Raw genomic sequence first — 18,806 nt, 5'->3', positions numbered from 1 at the left:
TGTGTGTGTGTGTGTGTGTGTGTGTGTGTGTGTGTGTGTGTGTGTGTGTGTGTGTGTGTGTGTGTGTGTGTGTGTGTGTGTGTGTGTGTGTGTGTGTGTGTGTGTGTGTGTGTGTGTGTGTGTGTGTGTGTGTGTGTGTGTGTGTGTGTGTGTGTGTGTGTGTGTGTGTGTGTGTGTGTGTGTGTGTGTGTGTGTGTGTGTGTGTGTGTGTGTGTGTGTGTGTGTGTGTGTGTGTGTGTGTGTGTGTGTGTGTGTGTGTGTGTGTGTGTGTGTGTGTGTGTGTGTGTGTGTGTGTGTGTGTGTGTGTGTGTGTGTGTGTGTGTGTGTGTGTGTGTGTGTGTGTGTGTGTGTGTGTGTGTGTGTGTGTGTGTGTGTGTGTGTGTGTGTGTGTGTGTATATGAAGAGTTCAGATGCAATAGCCTCTAAATGCCATCTGAAATTTTCTTGTAATGAGCATTTTTATCAAGCATGTATGTTTATGTTCAGTTATATTACTTTAATGGCAATGAAAAGGCACTTAGAGGCTTTTGCATCTGAACTCTTCATATATATATGTATATGTATAATGCATGTTGGCCACGATTAATGGCATCCTTTTATTCAATGCTTTTTGCAACCTTCTTTTGCCAAAATAACAGCTCTGAGTCTTCTCTGATCTCCAAACTCATGAGGCAATATAGACAGAGACCATTCCTCCATACAGAATCTCCAGATCCATGTTGATACACTCTAATCTTCAGTTTTCTATAAGGTTCAGGTCAGGGGACTGGGATGGTCATGGCAGAAGCTTCATTTTGTGCTCAGTGACTCATTTTCATTTTGATGTTTGTTTTGGATCATTGTCCTGATGGAAGATCCAACAATGGCCCATTACTAGATTTGTAGCAGAGGCGGTGAGGTTTTGATTTTTTATTTGTTGGTATTTGATAGAATATGGGATGCCATGTATCTAAACAATGGGCCCACTTTTTCAAAAGATATGGTAAACAACAAAAACAAACAAACAAAAAATCTGTCAGCTGTCAAATAAATGTCACTGTTGCTCACAGCTCTATAATTCCACAGTATATTAATGGCAATAACAACAAATATATTCAGTAGCCTAGCTAAAAGTAATTTCTCACAATTGCATCTCTAATTGCATGTCCAGTGTGTCCTTCATTAGGTAAGAACATTGGTGGTTGTTCTGGTTCTACATCAGGTTCAGGCCCATCAAAACTGTCATCAAGAGGGACATGACGCCTGGTGGCGATGTAATTCAAAACAATACAGGCAAGGATTATGTTGCATGCCACCTTGGGTTGTACTCGCAAGACACACAAACCATCTCTTCAGGACTCCATTTATGCATTCAATGGCATCGTGTTTTGCAATGTGAGGAGTTGAAGCGTGCCTGCTCAGGTGTGTTTGCAACTGAAAAAGGGGTCATTAGCCATGGTAGGAGTGGATACGTGCTGTCTCCCAATACTATGCTATTTGATCGGTGGGACTGAAGCTCTCTGTATAGTGCATTTCTCTTAGAATACATGCATCATGAACAGACCCTGGCCATTTCACAACACAGTTGGTTATTATGAGGTCGACGTTGCCCACAAGTTGGATGTTGATGCTGTGCCTCCCCTTTCGATTGACATACTCCTACTCCCTTTCACAAGGTTTTTGGATATGCACATGAGTACAATCAATAGCACCAATAGTGCTAGGCATGTTCCCCATTTGAAAAAACTTGTGCTTGGTCTGAGCTGTCTGGTCATCCTTGGGAAAAGAAACAAATTGATTGATCAGACTGCCCAGTGCTACTGACATAGCCTTCACCACATTAATCATGGTTGCTTTTCTCACTCCCATATTGTCACCAATTACTTGGTAGAAAGTCCCACATGCAAAAAAGCGCAGAGCGATTAAGCACTCTTCCTCCGCAGATAAAGCATGACTCCTTTGGGTTTGGTGTTGGAGTGTTGGCCTGACAAGATCAGGATCAACATTATGTCCCTGAATGAGTGCAGTTTTAGTGTATTTAATTCAACAGCTCTGCTTGAATGGTTGTGAAACCCTTTAGAATTTTCTATATTTCTGTAAAAATATGACCCAAAAGATCATCAGATCTTCACAAAAGTCCTAAAAGTAGACAAAGAGAACCCAGTCAAACAAATGAGACAAACATATATACTTTGTCAATTATTTATTGAGAAAAAATATCCATTATTACATATCTGTGTGGCAAAAGTATTAGCAGTTAAATCAAAAAATTCTATTTTTGTCTCATCCGTCCACAAAACATTTCCAATGAAACAAAACATTTCCATTTTCCAATAGCCATCTGTTTGTCCACATGATCTTTAGCAAAATGCAGACAGGCAGCAATGTTCTTTTTGGAGAGCAGTGACTTTCTCCTTGCAACTTTGCCATGCACAACATGGTTGGTCAGTGTTCTCCTGATGGTGGACTCGTGAACATTAACATCTGTCAACATGAAAGAGGCCTTTAGTTGCTTAGAAGTTACCCTGGGATCCTTTGTGACCTAACAGACTGTGTCATGTCTTGCTTTTGGAGTGATCTTTGCTGGTCGACCTTGGGAGGTTAGCAATTTCCTTCAATTTCCTCCATTACACAACCTGTCTGACTGTGGATTCCAAACTCTTTAGAGATGGTTTATAACCTTTTCCAGTCTGATGAGCAACAACAACTCTTTTTCTGAGTTCCTCAGAAATCTCCTTTGTCTGTACCATGATTCACTTCCAAAAACACATGTTGTGGGGATAAGAACCGTATCAACTCTGTGAAACATGGTGGTGGTTGGGACTGTGGTGGTGGTTGGGAATGAATACTGAATTATACCAGCAAATTCTAAAGGAAAATGTCAGGACATCTGTCCGAGAACTGAAGTTCAAGAGAAAGTGGGTCACGCAGCAAGACAACAAGCCCAAGCACACAAGTCGTTCTACCAAATAATGGTTAAAGAAGAACGAAGTTAATGTTTGGAATGGCCAAGTCAAAGTCCAGACTTAATCCAATTGAAATGGTATGGAAGGACTTGAAGCAAGCAGTTCATGTGGAAATCCACCAACATCCCAGAGTTGAAGCTGTTCTGTACCGAGGAATGGACTAAAATTCCTTCAAGTCATTGTGCAGGACAGATCAGTAGTTACCGGAAACAGACCAGATACTAAGAGAAAGATTTCACATACTTTTGCCACTCACAGATTTGTAATACTGGATATTTTTTCTAAATAAATAACAACAAAGTGTATATTTTTGTCTCATTTGTTTGAGTGGGTTCTCTTTGTCTACTTTTAGGACTGTAATGTAAACATATGATGATGTTTTGGGTCAATATCCTCCTTGCCTTGCATTAAGAAAATATAGATACAAGTCCTCTTCCAGATTCATAACATTTCCTGTTGACTGGAACTTCTTAATTATTGCCCTGATGGTGGAAATGGACATTTTCAAAGCTTTAGCTATTTTCTTATAGTGACTTTCTATTTTGTGAAGCTCAACAATCTTTTGCTGCACATCAGATCATATTCTGAAGTTCTTATAGTGGTGGATGATTCAGGGAATTTGGCCTTTGTGTTTCCTGTGAAACAGGAAGCCATGGCTGGGTAGTTTCATGTTCACCCTGGTGTGCTAAAATGTAAATATGAAGGGGGAATATATCTTAGAGATATTTTACTCCTAAGAATTTGTAGAGGTGCCAATAATTGTGGTCAATGTGTATTAAAGAAACACATTTATTTCATAATGTGATTTTACCATATGGAATGTTAATATGGAATTTGAATTGGAATCACAGGAAATGGAACTGAATAGCAATTCATTGAGTTCAACACAGTCACAACTGGAGTTTTACTAGTCCAAAACTAGTTTGGAACAAAACTTTCAATTTTGACTAAATATGCCTATTTATTCTATGGTTTATTATGGCTGCCATACTGACTTTTGAAAATTGTTATGAACCCAAAAACATAATAAATAAATAAATAAAAAACTGTTGTTCCAATCTTATATTTAAAAAAATAAATAAATAAATATTTACAAATAATTCAATATTACACTGATTCCATTCAAAGTGATTAAATCTCCATCTATATAAAGAAATAAAGAACTTGTGGCTCTTACACTAATTATTAAATAAAAATAAATACATATCAATAAATATAAATAAATTATCATTTAAATTTAAAATGCCTGTTGAGGCAGTGTATGTTCCAGAATGAGAATGTGAAATCATCACCTGTCTCTACGCTGCCCACCAGTGGACAAATCTGGAACTACCTGGAAAGTTTAATTAACCGGCTGGTGCTGATGAACATGAAGTATAAAGCAGAAGGAGATCTGCTCAGTCACCTGCACAATGGAGAAAGAGGGAAGCGGCTTTGCTTTGACACTGGACACTCAAGACTTTTCCCCAGAAGAACTGTCAGTCAGGCAGGTGGGCAGAAAGCTGCAGGTCAGCGGAAAGAGCCAGAAGCAGCAGGAGGATCATGGGAAAGGCTTGTACTCGTGCAGAATCCGAGAGTTTAGACAAGTGATCTGCCTGAAGGAGTGAATCCTGTGGCGGTGATCTGCTGCTCAACAGCTGATAGAAAGCATACAGGCTCCAGTAAATCAGCGATCTGAAGGAGACTAGAGGATGGTTTAATGTCTGTGAAGCTGTGAAGACAGCAAAGACACAAAACAATGCCTCTGAAACAGATATGCCTCTATATAAACAGAAAATGCCTCTGCTGGACCCTCTTGAATGCATGCAGTGACCTTTAGTTTGATATAAATCATGTGTTCAGGTTAATTTGTTTTGAAGTCTTTTATTATATCAGTAAACTAAGAACTTTTTCTTATTTGTGGTGTTTTTCACTCATTTGGATAAAAATAAAAACTGCATAAATTGACATTCCTCATTGTTTAATGCTTCTTCTTTAATTTTTTTTTTTTTTTTTTTTTTTTTTTTTTAAATAGGATGGAATGGGAGACCACAACAAATTCCTATTTGCTCCAATAAACAAAACCCACTATTGTCTTTCCACTTTTCAAAAGAGAAAGAAGATGAAAAAGGTCCATACAGATTGAATTACTGGTGTAAAACAACTCACCAGATGTTCTGTTCAGATCTGGACTTCATCGAGTTTATCAATATTTTGAAACCTATTAATATTAATATACTGTATATTTAAATCCTTTATTTAATTTTTTGTGATCTTTGATGTTCTAAAGGTAATTTTGTAATTCCGCCTTTATTTAAATATAATAAAGAAAATTCTTATGTAAAACTGTTAAAAAATAATTTATACATTCGATTTAGGCTGTTGTTACACTGAAAAGGTAGTTACATGTTACATGGATGTCTGTTTATGTCTTGTGGTTGTATCATTGAAACAATATTTTAACCTTAACAAATTGGCCCCAGCATTCCCTTCCATTGTGTTTTACTGTATGGTACCAGTACCGCAGGAGTGAATTTAAAGGCATACAGAGCAGTCTGCTCTCTGATCACTCTTGCAGTATTTTGATATCATACACCGATCGACCTGTGCAGCGCTGCTTCGAATCAAACAAGCCTATTGAAAAACAATAAACACTTTCATCTTGCTTTTGGATGCTGGTGTTTGTGAATGCAATCGTGTGAAATGCTTCTGGGAGGTCATTATACCAAATGATTCTGATGACAGACATTGGCTCAGGCATTTCAGAATTTAAAACCAACATTTGAGATGCTGTGCAATGATCCACTGGTTAGTCCAGATTTTTGCTGCACATCGAGGGATTTATTCAGTAAATTCCATCATAGTTCATCCATATCGATAAAAAAGAAATCATCCTCAATTGAGCGCATACATTTTTGTATGCACATTTATAGAATTTATGCATATCCCATTTTTTCCTGTGATTGACAGAGTATTTTATCTATCTTATAGAAAACAATTGTAGAACTGGTTTGCTTACTATAAAAGCTAAAAGTGTTTTGAGGCCTCTTGGCCTATGTGACTCTAAGGGTCAGATGTGTCTGAGAAGTTAACTTGGTCACTAAGCATATTTTGCTGGTAATTTTCCACCAGACAACAGATAGCTGTGAAATGAATAAGATCAATATTAGGGGTGTCATGTGAAGGCTTCTTGCCTCTGGGGAGCGTTGATTGGTTTTGATACAATGTTTCATTTTGCCTATGGGAAATGGGTTGACCATCAATTGGCAGAATTCCACCACGAGAGATTAAGGCACCTGTAGAGCACCTGTAAATGAGATCATAGAAAAGAACTGTAGGGGTGGATCTTACACTGTTTTAACAGATAAGAATAATGTATAAAAACTGTGCCCTGGCTAGAGAGATTTAGATGTGGAGCTGGCATTTCACTTTGTTGCTTGTCAATAAAGTTAATCTCCTGGGACCTGGAAATTCGACTTTCTTTGAGACAAGAACTGAAGAAACATCAAATTTGCCACAACATGATATGCGCATAAAAACAGGTGGATGAAAACAACTATTGAATCATTATTTTCTTGTTTATCACTGTAAACCCTTTTTGAAACAATATGTATTGTATAAAGCACTATACATTAAGGTGACTTGACCGTCCTGTCCATGTTTTAAAAACTGTTTTATGTTATGCTAGTAAAAGTGTCATTGATCATGCAGAGACCCATCAATGTTTCTGTTGACTATCAATAACATCTATCAAAATTTTAGGTTTAGTTAATCAGGCATACTCTTATTAATTCCTTCATGAGTTTAATCAGAAATAATCAAGAACATGTAATCAGAAATATAAAAATGATGTGGCCACAATGGCTATTGTAACAGGTTCATTCTCGACTAATGGCATATCTGGAGTTTGTCTGTCTGTGATTGTTGTATTTTTTTTCCGAATGTCAGTTCGTCCTCATTTGCACTTTGATCACCGTGACTTTGGACAATGTCTTTTCACGTGAGTCAGCAGATTGCTGGATTGGGTGAATTTCCTCCCACAGAGAGGGCAGTGATATGGCCTTTCTCCAGTGTGCACTCGCTCATGTCTCTTCAGGGCTCCCGAATGACTGAAACTCCTTCCGCAATGTGAACATTTGTACGGTTTTTCTCCGGTATGAACTCGCTGATGCATTTTCAAGGCATTGGCTGTAATGAAGGCGCTGCCGCACTCAGAGCACACATGATCTCTCACCCCGGTGTGTATATTCTCATGATCTTTGAAAGTGCAGAGGCGTGAAAAACTCTTGCCACAGACAGAACACAAGAAAGGCTTCTCGTTTGAATGAATTGACAGGTGCGTTTTTAAGTGTGACGCCAAAATAAATTTCTTACCGCACTGATCACATGTAAATGGCCTTTCGCCAGAGTGATACCGCAGGTGACCTTTGACATCCGTGGCCCGTTTAAAAGTCTTCCCGCACTGAAGGCATGTGAATGGCCTGGCTTCTGTTCTCTTAGTTCTTTCTTTGTCAATGTTCTGTGATGAACTGAATGATTTTTCTCCAGCTGTCAAATGCTGAGACTTCTGATACTGATGGTCCGTTTCACGGTTACACGCCGCTTCATTCGGTTCTTGATTTTCCTCTGTTTCTTCTGCTGAAATGAATAAATTATATTGTCAAAACTCAATTCGATCAACTCATTTCGATCTACTTGGTTATGATACCAGTTTTAATGCAATTTTCATTTTACGTGCATTATGATTTTCTTTCGTGTCACCACATAATTTATCTGGTGACTGCATTCTTCAGCAGCCAACAAATGAATCAAGATTGGACACAAACCTTTTTCTTCCTCATTTTTATCTTCATTTTTTATTTGCGATGGTTCTGGATCGCTCATGTCTTCAGGCTCCACTTTAATAAACAGCAACTTAACAGTATTATGCTATGAAGATCCCAGTTGTTACACCTAGTTTTTCCTGGTTGACTGGATACACTTCTTCACTTGTAGGATGATAAATCTATTCAGAATTTACAGGTGAATTGCACTAAAGGTGCCAGGCCTAAGGAAAACACAAAACAGTAATTGAATTTACACAAGGCAAGCATACCGTTATTTACATAACCTGTTTTTATTTTGATAGAGACTATCAGTCTTTATGCATTTACATTTATATTTTCCACACATTTTTTTTTAACATTGTTTAATAGCATACTTCACAAAATGAAATGACAAAATATTTACACAAAACAAAAACATTAAGTATGTAAGTAAATGTAAGTACAGAAACAAATGTTGGTAATAAAACAAAATAGGTATATTAAGACATTTACTCAAGCAACATTTCTTAAATTAAGTTTCATATTTAAAATTCTATGTTCAAACATCTCATCTGAAATCATCACAATGTCATTTTGTGTGAGTCGAATCTTATATTGTTAACAACTTACTGGTTTAACTCGTACGTGTATCTTCTTCAGTGACTTGCTCTTTTTATACAATTTAAGTCATTGGTTTGTTCGAGAGTTACTGTGCACTTGGTCTGTTTGTGAACATTGTATATTGAATATTGTGAGTTAATTGATATCAAATTTAAGTCTAGGACCCTTGGAGCTCGGCCGATACGGACATATTATTACTGAATTACCCATTTACTTACTGCTGGCATTTCCAGCAGCGAAATCATGCGTTGATTTAATCAGATTAATGTCAGAGCTCTGCTGGTTATATGGAAAGTCTTGTTACAATAGTGTCAGTAGCAGTAACATCAGCGCAGGTCCGTAGGCTACTTACGATAGTTGTTACTGGGCCATCAGTTTTTACGTGGTAATTTATTCCAATGCCATTAAAAACAATGTTCATTGCATTAAAACCAAACTAAGGATCCGCAAAGAAAACCTCGTAAAATAAAAATCCCAAAACTCTTTTATGGACTTTCGTTAGATTAATGTGATTTTGGCATAAACTCCTCCCAGTGTGCGCGTTTGTTGTGACTGGATCATGTGATCAATCGTCCAACTCACGTGATTCAAATCATCTCTCGCGTTATTTTGGATTTCACACGTATGCTTTAACTCTCTTATTGTCGTTCACAATGTTTTCCAAATAACATACAGAGAATATTTGCACAAAAGGGTCTGCGTGATACTTTTATAGGAGAGGAAAATACAGAGAGATTTTTGCCTGTAGCCTACACTTCATTTATCACAGTTCATGAAAATAAACATAATTTGGTTATATGTAGGCTAGCCTACTAGCTATGTATTTAAACCAAATTACGCTTATTTTCTTATTAAACATCGCAACAGACATTTATCAATAAGTTTAGCTAGTTAGGCTACTTTTAAATTACATTTTATTGATTAATATTTAGGTTATAAATGCACTTGGATGTGTTATACTACATTGTAATATGCATATATTCCTAATTAATAAGAGTTATTGATGACTTGGTGAATAAGTCTTTCCTTCTACCAAGTAACAAACTTGGATGAGATGATGACCGTGGAAATGTTCATTGTACTATAGTATAATAATACTAAAACAAATCTTTAACATGTGTTAGCCATTTCCCCATAGCCTAAGTGTTATAGCCTATTTGTTGTTTTTAACATACAAAAATTCTATTACTTAAGCCTAACGGAAAGCAATTTTCTTTAAATGTAGTTGAAATAATTTGAAAAGATATAGCTAAAAGGCCATTTTCTGTTGCTTGAGATGTTTAATAGGTCTGTAAAATATAAGAATTTTTAAATTGTGAGAAGTGGAACAAGCAATGGCTTATTACGCCTGCTCCTTTTTGAAGTAGTGGGCTTTTTGAAAGTGATTAGAGAGCAGAAAGCCTAAATTGCTCTCTTAGTACTTTGATTTATTTTGATCTCAAAAAGGTGAATTTTCACTAAAAGGTGATGAGTTTCAATCTATGTGCATTGTGAAGGGCCAGTGTCAAGGTCCAGCACACTTCTGAATGGTTGATGCCAGTCACTTTATAATGGCTTGTGTCATTTTCTCTCATGCTAGTTTACAATTATATGAAATATCCGATTGGTAAGTGTCAATTTATGATGGCATATTCATGCTGGTTATCAAAACTATATTATATATATATTTAAATATACTGTAAAAATTATATTAAAAAGAAACAACTCTGGGATGTAATAAACCCGATTACATACCATAGGTGTGTATATGACTTTCTTCTTTCTGATGAACACAATCAGAGGTATACTAATACGTATCCTGACACATCCAAGCTTTATAATGGCAGTGAACAGGACCAACGAGTATGAAGCTGAAGTGGCACAAGCCAATGAAAACCTGATGTGCCACTATGCAGAGCAGCATGTGCCAATGGCTTTTGTGTGTAAGATGCTATATCACTCAATTTTAATATCACTAGTCCATTTTGCTCAGTCAGTTGTCTTGGAAATTATTTAGTTGATAATATATTGCAGGGGTTAATACAGTTAAGACCTGCAGACCAGTAGATAAATGAAGACCACAAATCAAGGTTACAAACAATTAAATAATGTTTTACTTAAAAGAAAGTTGTTTTAGCATTCATCAAGGAGTTTGTAGGCCGCTTCTGCTTTACAACTGAATACAGCAATAGAGGGTACGCATTGACGTCACTTTCCTGCCAGAACCCGCCCCTCAGTTGGATTGAGTGGCGAAAGAGCCTGCCAATATTTAACTGATGTGTTGTCAATACAATATATACCAACACAATACTGTATATATGGTATGATTTTACCGCAAAATTCAACATATTGACAAAATATCTGCAAATCCACATTTTGCTGCCTTGAGTCCAGTTGTTTCTGTGAATTGCAACAATCAATTTGCTTCTCTTTTCTTTAGCTTTCAGCAGTCTGTAAAAATATACCTCTGATTTCTTGTCAAATCTATTGTGTAATCGCATAAAAGCTCTTTCCCATTTTTTATGCGTTTTTCACCGGCAATCACGCTTAAAACCAACGCTGCCACTCAATGGGCATAACTGACGGTGACATCACGTGCAACTTATAGCAGCCAAGTATCAATGATTTACGCAAGTGCGCACAGGATTCTGATTTATTAACACATAGATAAACTTGGAAAATCTCCAACATGGCCTTCATGTTTGTAAATCAGTTGTCAAATTGTAAAAGAGTCTTTCAGTTCAGAATGTCACGCAACAGCATATTCATAGTTCTATCCTCTCATATGGGCCTTTCAACCCCTGCACAGTTGTTTAATCTCTCACCTTGCTGCCGCCAGTCCAAATCCTATAAAGGACAGAGAAAGAGACAGAACACACACACACACACACACACACACAACTCTTCCTCAAGTAAAAGCTAATGGTCTTTTCCCCAAAACAGAAAAAAAGAAAAAAATTTACACAATTAGAAGTTTGAACAATATTCTTATTTTTTTCTTATTCATTCTTAGTAAAATATGAATCAAAGAGACTATAATTAGAGACTAGAGATGGGTTTCCCTGTGAGCTTTGAATTTCTCAAGTCAATTAGATCAAAATCCCCCATCAAACTGGATGGAAATCTTATATGCAATTCAAATACGTACATCTTAATATTGTGCCTAAATATGAGTGAAGAAAATAGTAGCATTTTTCAATATCATACCTAGGTTTATGAATCAATAATCTACTTACTTTATTACTGCCCCTCATTTTTGGGTTTTTGGGTGTTACTTTAAATGTCATACCATTTACACAGTTTCCACTTCTTTGCCTAGTGAGCAGAGTATTTTTCTATGAGTCTGTAGATTTCTGGAGGAGCTGAACCTCTTCCCACATAAAAGGCAGTGATACGGCTTCTCTGCAGTGTGCACGCGCTCATTTGTTTTCAGGGATTCTGAGCACTTGTAGTGTTGTTCTTCTTTGTGATTTCTTTGGTGCATTCTCAATTCACGAGTTTTAGTGAAGGCTTCACCACACTCATGAGCGTTTACACTCTTATGTGTTTCCTGATGCTTCTCATTCCCATTCATCTTCAGGTGTTTTTTCAGTGCTGATGGGGATTTAAAGCACAGATGAGTTTTAAGACTGACTACCTGTATGAAACTCTTTCCACACTGGTCACACGCATAAGGCCGCTCTCCAGTGTGAATCCGCATATGCACGTTAAAACTTTCTTTACGTTTAAAACCCTTCCCGCACTGCTGGCACGTGAAAGGCTTCTCTCCAGTGTGAACTACCATGTGAATCTTCAGGTGTGATTTTTGCGAAAACCTTTTTCCACATTGAAGGCATGTGAAAGGTTTCTCCTGAGTATGAATTCGCATGTGCAAATTAAAGCTTGCTTTACATTTGAAGTTGTTTCCACATTGATGGCAGGTGAAAGGCTTCTCTCGGGTGTGAACTCTCATATGAATCCTCAGGTTACCTTTCTGCGTGCAAGCCTTTCCACACTGAAAGCACGTGAAGGGCTTCTCTCCAGTGTGAATTCTAATGTGATTCTTAAGGATTTTCTTCTCTGTAAAACTCACTCCACACTGCTGACATTTGAAAGGCTTCTCTCCGGTGTGAATTCGCACATGCATAGTAAGGTTACCTTTGCAAGCGAAACTCTTTCCACAATGATGGCATGCAAACGGCTTCTCTCCAGTGTGAATTCTCATGTGTGTGTTCAGGTTTACTTTCTGTGTGAAGCTCTTTCCACACTGAAGACACGTGAATGGCTTTTCTCCAGTGTGAACTCTTATGTGATTCTTAAGGATCCTTTTCTCTCTGAAGCACTTTCCACACTGAGGGCATGTGAACGGCTTCTCTCCATTGTGAATTCTCATGTGCATATGAAGCCTTTCTTTGCGTGTGAAACTTTTCCTACACTGAACGCATGTGAAAGGCTTCTCTCCAGTGTGAACTCTTAAGTGCCTCGTCAGGAATCTTTTTTGAGTGAAAATCCTTCCACACTCTGAACAAGTGAATGACCTTTTGGCTTCTTTTCGTTCTGGCTTTTCTTGGTTCAAATGCCTGTCAGTCTGTATGCAACTTAAAGATTTTTCTTCAGTATTGAAATTAGAAGAATTCTGATAGTAATGGTGCTTGTCGTCAAGTTCATTCGGTTCTTCACTTTCTTCTTTCACTTTCATTAAGCCTAAAGTGATAAGAAACAAAAAGTCAAAATTCATTCCAAGATATGGACAAGTTCTTTTAAGGCCATGATATTCTCAAAACAAAGTTCTTTTCCATTTTTCACTAAGGAGCTGGAAATACCTTGTAGCGATATAATGTAAACGAACATCCCGATGCCGCCAATGCTGCTCAGAGTGGCGTTTAGATGAACATGTAAATGTAAATATGTGCCAGCTCTGCAATTCAGGGACTGTATTCACAAAACATCTTAAGGCTAAAAGTAGCTCCTAACTTGCCAATTTAGGAGAAACTCTTAAAAATAATGGGCATGTCAGTCCTAATTTTAGGAGTCCTAAATTTTTGCTCTAGGAGTACTTCACAAAGCATTTTAGCGCTAAAACTAGCTCCTAAGTCTGTGAAAAGTTAGGAGTAGTCAAGAGGACTCCTAAGTCACTAAGACCAAATCACAAACAGTCCTAATCCATCCAAAGACACTACACCATTGAGGCAATAGCAATTGAGCCTTGGGTGCTGAACTTTTTCTTCATAAATGCAATACATTTTGATTTATATTATAAATATTGATATACATTTCGAGGGAACGCCTCCCAAAACTCGTGCGTGAGTATTGGAACACGAGTGTTTACCACCGGCATTCGCTGTGTCGTGTTAGTGGATTCATTATGTCGGACTCACCGCAGGTAACTCATAATCTGCAGTTGTTACTCCTGTCTCCTGACAAAAACATTGCATGCGGCACCTGTGGAGTGTGGAAAGTTACTGGAGCGCGCAGCCGCACACGTCTCTCACAAGGAACGTCATGGCAGTGACTGACAAGCCAGAGGGCCAACGTGCACGTCTCTCACAAGGAACGTAATGGCAGTGATTGACAAGCGTAAACGATTGGCTGATGTTTTGGCTGATGTTTGTATATTAATATTATTCCTTTCAGTGCAGCTAATGAATAGTCTTTTATCAGTTAGTAAAGACAGTTTCAAGTAATATTGCAAAAATGTATAAAACAAAACACCCTCTGTAGCACCTTTAAAGGGTTAGTTCACCCAAAAATAAAAATTCTGTCATTAATTACTAACCCTCATGTCATTCCACACCCATAAGACCTTCGTTCATCTTTGGAACACAAATTAAGATTTTTCATACAATCCGATGGCTCAGTGAGGCCTGCATTGCCAGCAAGATAATTAACAATTTCATTGACCAGAAAGCTACTAAAGACGTATTTAAAACAGTTCATGTGACTACAGTGTTTCAACCTTAATGTTATGAAGCGTCGAGAATGCTTTTTGTGTGCCAAAAAACAAAACTTTATTCAACAATATCTAGTGATGGGCGATTTCAAAACACTGCTTCAAGAAGCTTCGAAGCTTTGCAAATCTTTTGTTTTGAATCAGTGGTTCAGAGCATATGGAAGTAAAATAATGCCATACGTTTTTGAAACAAAAAGCATCTTGAATTGCACTACTTGATAAAAATATGCATTGCATTAACCATGCTTGTATTTTAATGCATTGTATTTTTAGGGCTCGCATTTTTATGGGCTGAAAATCATCATGGTTGTATATTTTAGGGATGCTCCGATACGCCTTTTTGGCTTCCGATACTGATACCTGGGATTCAGTATCGGCCTATACCGATCCGATATTCAAGTAATAATAAAAAAATGTGTGTTACGTCATGGACGTATTATTGTTTTGTGTGTGTATACATTTATTGTAATGTATTGTTGTATGTAGTGCACGGTCTCTCTCTCTCTCTGACTCCTTCATCCATGACTCAGGACTTGTTTTTCATGAATGTTTGAGTCATACATGACAAACTAAATATAATTACACATAAATATATACTATAAAATTAAAAAGACATTTCTTTTAAATTTATAGTGGAGTTTTTTTAATGAGGCAGCAACATATTATATATAGGACAGAACAAAAAATGCTATTAATCTTTCATTGCGCAAAAGTAATAATATGAACGGCTACCATGCAGAGCGGCACAAAGCGCAAATGCGCATCCCGTGTGCAGAATGATGCGCTTGAAGCAACATGGACTCACAGTGCGCAGCGGCAGCGCTCCGCATTGAAAAGTTAAAAGCACAAATATATTGATGGGTATTGTATTACTGGTATCTTTGTCTACAGATGATGTATAATAATAGGAACAGTGAATCATCTTGGAGGGAGTTTCATTGTGTTGACTGTCGTAACCGAACGTGACACGCAGTTTGAAGGCTGAATTGACAGCCGCAGCGGAGGGAGGCATTTACGTGAAGTTCGTGAACTTTAATTTAACGACTTAAATATTTAGCTGTACCTCAAATTAAACTATGGAATGGCTTCAGAACACTTGGTATATAGTGCAAGGAAACTTTATAGTGCTTTTTAATGTTTTTGTGCCTTTTGTGGGGCTTAACAATAAGACCGTCAGAGAACTGATCTGAAAAGTATTCTTCTGTCAAAGCGGTTTCACATTCATTTATTCACTCAGTCTGTCTGAATAAATGAAAATAACTAGAAAAAAAAAGGATAGTACACCTCACAGTCACTGTATGATATGCTGAAATGCAAAATAAATGTCTGCCTGAATAATAATAATAAAACAGGCCTATATAAATAAATATAAATGAAAATTTATATATTTCACAGCCCAATTTCACCTGAAAATTATAGTAGCCTACACCTCGGACCCTGTCACTGTATGATATGCTGAATTCCAAAACAAAAGTCTCCCAGAGCAAATGGGGGAAAAAAGGCCTAAATAAATAAATATAAATAAAAATTTAACAGGCCAAAGTCACCTGAAAATGATAGTACACCTCACAGTCTGACACTGTCTGCTGCTAAATTCCAAAATAAAAGCCCTCCAACACTCATATATACAATGTTTTGTCCATACATTTATAAAACTAAGGAAAGTCCTAGTTTCCACAGACCAAATTCACTTCAGATGGAGAGTACACCTTCTCACGGTGTCAACTACACAGTTTCATGACATTCTGATGTTCTATTCCAAAATAAAAGCCCACCAAACTTCATATCTATGCACTTTTGTCTATACAGGTGCTGGTCATATAATTAGAATATCATCAAAAAGTTTATTTTTTTTAACTATTTCCATTCAAAAACACACACAGCCTGATATATTTCTTTTAATTACGAAGATTATAAATGACAACTAAGGAAAATCCCAAATTCAGTATCTCAGAAAATTAGAATATTACTTAAGCCCAATACAAAGAAAGGATTTTTAGAAATCTTGGCCAACTGAAAAGTATGAACATGAAAAGTATGAGCATGTACAGCACTCAATACTTAGTTGGGGCTCCTTTTGCCTGAATTACTGCAGTAATGCGGCGTGGCATGGAGTCGATCAGTCTGTGGCACTGCTCAGGTGTTATGAGAGCCCAGGTTGCTCTGATAGTGGCCTTCAGCTCTTCTGCATTGTTGGGTCTGGCATATCACATCTTCCTCTTCACAATACTCCATAGATTTTTTTATGGGGTTAAGGTCAAGCGAGTTTGCTGGCCAATTAAGAACAGGGATACCATAGTCCTTAAACCAGGTACTGGTAGCTTTGGCACTGTGTGCAGGTGCCAAGTCTTGTTGGAAAATGAAATCTCCATCTCCATAAAGTTGGTCAGCAGCAGAAAGCATGAAGTGCTCTAAAACTTCCTGGTATACGGCTGTGTTGACCTTGGACCTCAGAAAACACAGTGGACCAACACCAGCAGGTGACATGGCACCCCAAACCATCACTGACTGTGGAAACTTTACACTGGACCTCAAGCAATGTGGATTGTGTGCCTCTCCTCTCTTCCTCCAGACTCTGGGACCCTGATTTCCAAAGGAAATGCAAAATTTACTTTCATCAGAGAACATAACTTTGGACCACTCAGCAACAGTCCAGTCCTTTTTGTCTTTAGCCCAGGCGAGACGCTTCTGACGCTGTCTGTTGTTCAAGAGTGGCTTGACACAAGGAATGCGACAGCTGAAACTCATGTCTTGCATACGTCTGTGTGTAGTGGTTGGACACAGAGCTCTGTGAAAAGCCAGCCTCTTTTGCAATGACCTTTTGTGTCTTCTTGCCCTCCTTGTGCAAGGTGTCAATGGTCATCTTTTGGACAACTGTCAAGTCAGCAGTCTTCCCCATGATTGTGTAGCCAATGGGGACATCAAAATGTACTGAAACGATGTAGTTGACACCGTGAGAAGGTGTACTCTCCATCTGAGGTGAAATTGGTCTGTGGAAACTAGGACTTGCAGGAAACTGCAGGAAAAGCAGTAGAATACCGAGCATAATCTCCATCTGCTGTTAGTCTACCTCACCATCAGGTGGTGCAAGCGTGTTCTCGAAGAGCAGAGCAACAGTTAGAGCAAGTCATTCATTTCATTAAAACGGATTTACAGTAACAGATTTACAGTAAAATTGCCTGCTGAATATTGTAGGTTGTATTTTTAAACAGAATGGATATTTTGGAAGTGAAATCTGAAAGGTGAATATGGATTACTGCATATTTACATGAATTATCATTTGAAGCGTGTTGTATGATTTATAAACAGCAAAAATATCCCTGTATATTTGACAAATTCCAGAATTGTCAGGAAGCTGACTACCTAGATAGCGCTGTGTGTGAATGTTTTTGGTTGTCAATGAATGTGTGCTTAACATTTTGGTTTTCCCAATAATGTTAAAAAGGCAAGAATAAGGGAGAATCCACAGTGTAATAATAGTTTTACTTTCAGAAATTAATCACAGCTGTAATTACATGCAGGTATTTTTTAAATGAACATGTATACAGAATAAGTGCAGTATCAAATTATCAATTTAAACGTTAGAACATAGTAGTTACAGACATGTAATATAAAGTGAGACCGGATACCATATGCTAACTTAAATGTGAACTATCGTATGCATAACTACAGCCAACTTTGTTACATTATTGTTCCTCAGCAGTTATTAATGAATGAATCAATCAATCAAGAATTACACCAACCTCTTTGTTCCTCGGGATCTTCATCTTTCACTCTGCATGGCTCACAATAACTCATGTCTTCACTTTCTTCTTTAATAAACTCCATCGTTATAACAGTATGCCTGAATTGCAAACGTATGCACTAACTGTTACATATATCTCCGTTGTTTAATGGAGTTATTCCTGCTTGTTTTTAAAAGCATCTTCTCCACATTAGGATGCGGAGATTATATGCAATGAAACTCGCATACTAATTCAACGCAGTAAAAGTGCCTATACTGAGCTAGCTAAACTTTAAAATACGTTTGTTAGATTCGGTGGATGTACAAACAACTTTGAAGCGCGTGTTGTTGTTGCTCTTTTTCTTTTTCTTCTTCTTCTTTGGTTTATTGGCGGTTCGCATTACCGAGTGCATGCCGCCGCCTTCTGGGCTGTTGTAGAGGCGGGATCAATAAGTATCTTGTTTTTAAGGGGAAAAAGCACCTCTGGTCCAGTTAAATAGTACAAATGTTTGTTGCATTAAATCCTTGTTGCAATAAATGCCAATGGTGGAAAAAGCACGTTTTTGTGTTCACTTAGTGTTGGAATACTAGAGTTGGAATACTTGGAATACTGAAAAAATACTTTAATTTATAGTTAATACTATAGTGTTTTTAAACCATATTATAGTAAAGTACTTGAATTAATTTGTTGTGGTATTTCTATAGGTGTAATATAACATAGTAGGCTAACAAATACTTACCCAATAGTGTACTAAGTTTTCTATAACTGTATTATAAATACACTACAGTTTACAGTATTTATTACAGTTTATCAAATCACTATA

The 18,806-nt window shown here is 37.4% G+C and overlaps 2 protein-coding genes and 1 pseudogene across 3 annotated transcripts; all 3 read right to left on the bottom strand.

Moving 5' to 3' along the window:
* Positions 1–1,106: 1,106 nt before the first annotated feature.
* Positions 1,107–2,729, bottom strand: LOC137003059 (putative nuclease HARBI1; annotated as a pseudogene).
* Positions 2,730–5,989: 3,260 nt separating this feature from the next.
* Positions 5,990–7,890, bottom strand: LOC137002512 (zinc finger protein interacting with ribonucleoprotein K). The gene is made up of 2 exons (XM_067362220.1): positions 7,751–7,890; positions 5,990–7,562 (listed from the first exon to the last, which is right to left on the bottom strand). Exons 1-2 carry the CDS (start codon positions 7,806–7,808, stop codon positions 6,895–6,897), a joined length of 726 nt encoding a protein of 241 aa, XP_067218321.1. The 5' UTR covers positions 7,809–7,890; the 3' UTR covers positions 5,990–6,894.
* Positions 7,891–7,892: 2 nt separating this feature from the next.
* Positions 7,893–18,356, bottom strand: LOC137002496 (gastrula zinc finger protein XlCGF57.1-like). 2 transcript variants are annotated; one of them, XR_010891878.1, is made up of 3 exons: positions 18,002–18,356; positions 11,566–13,012; positions 7,893–7,971 (listed from the first exon to the last, which is right to left on the bottom strand). XR_010891878.1 is itself a non-coding variant. In XM_067362196.1 (2 exons), exons 1-2 carry the CDS (start codon positions 18,084–18,086, stop codon positions 11,622–11,624), a joined length of 1,476 nt encoding a protein of 491 aa, XP_067218297.1. In that variant the 5' UTR covers positions 18,087–18,356; the 3' UTR covers positions 10,306–11,621. The 2 variants fall into 2 exon arrangements, 1 of the variants encoding a protein (XP_067218297.1); XM_067362196.1 differs by lacking the exon at positions 7,893–7,971 and having other exon boundaries at positions 10,306–13,012.
* Positions 18,357–18,806: the final 450 nt, after the last annotated feature.

This window comes from Chanodichthys erythropterus, chromosome 16 (genome assembly GCF_024489055.1).
Source record: "Chanodichthys erythropterus isolate Z2021 chromosome 16, ASM2448905v1, whole genome shotgun sequence".
Taxonomy (NCBI): Eukaryota; Metazoa; Chordata; class Actinopteri; order Cypriniformes; family Xenocyprididae; genus Chanodichthys; species Chanodichthys erythropterus.
Note: the sequence above shows the minus strand (reverse complement) of the source record. Positions and strands in the feature narration are given on the sequence as shown.

Bases quoted from the DNA above. Each gene is read 5' to 3' on its own strand.
- LOC137002512 (XM_067362220.1), bottom strand. From the start codon at position 7,808: ATGAGCGATCCAGAACCATCGCAAATAAAAAATGAAGATAAAAATGAG. The intron at 7,563-7,750 runs GTTTGTGTCCAA...TATTCATTTCAG, and splicing joins TAAAAATGAGGAAGAAAAAG to CAGAAGAAACAGAGGAAAAT.
- LOC137002496 (XM_067362196.1), bottom strand. From the start codon at position 18,086: ATGGAGTTTATTAAAGAAGAAAGTGAAGACATGAGTTATTGTGAGCCA. The intron at 13,013-18,001 runs GTTGGTGTAATT...TTATCACTTTAG, and splicing joins AGATCCCGAGGAACAAAGAG to GCTTAATGAAAGTGAAAGAA.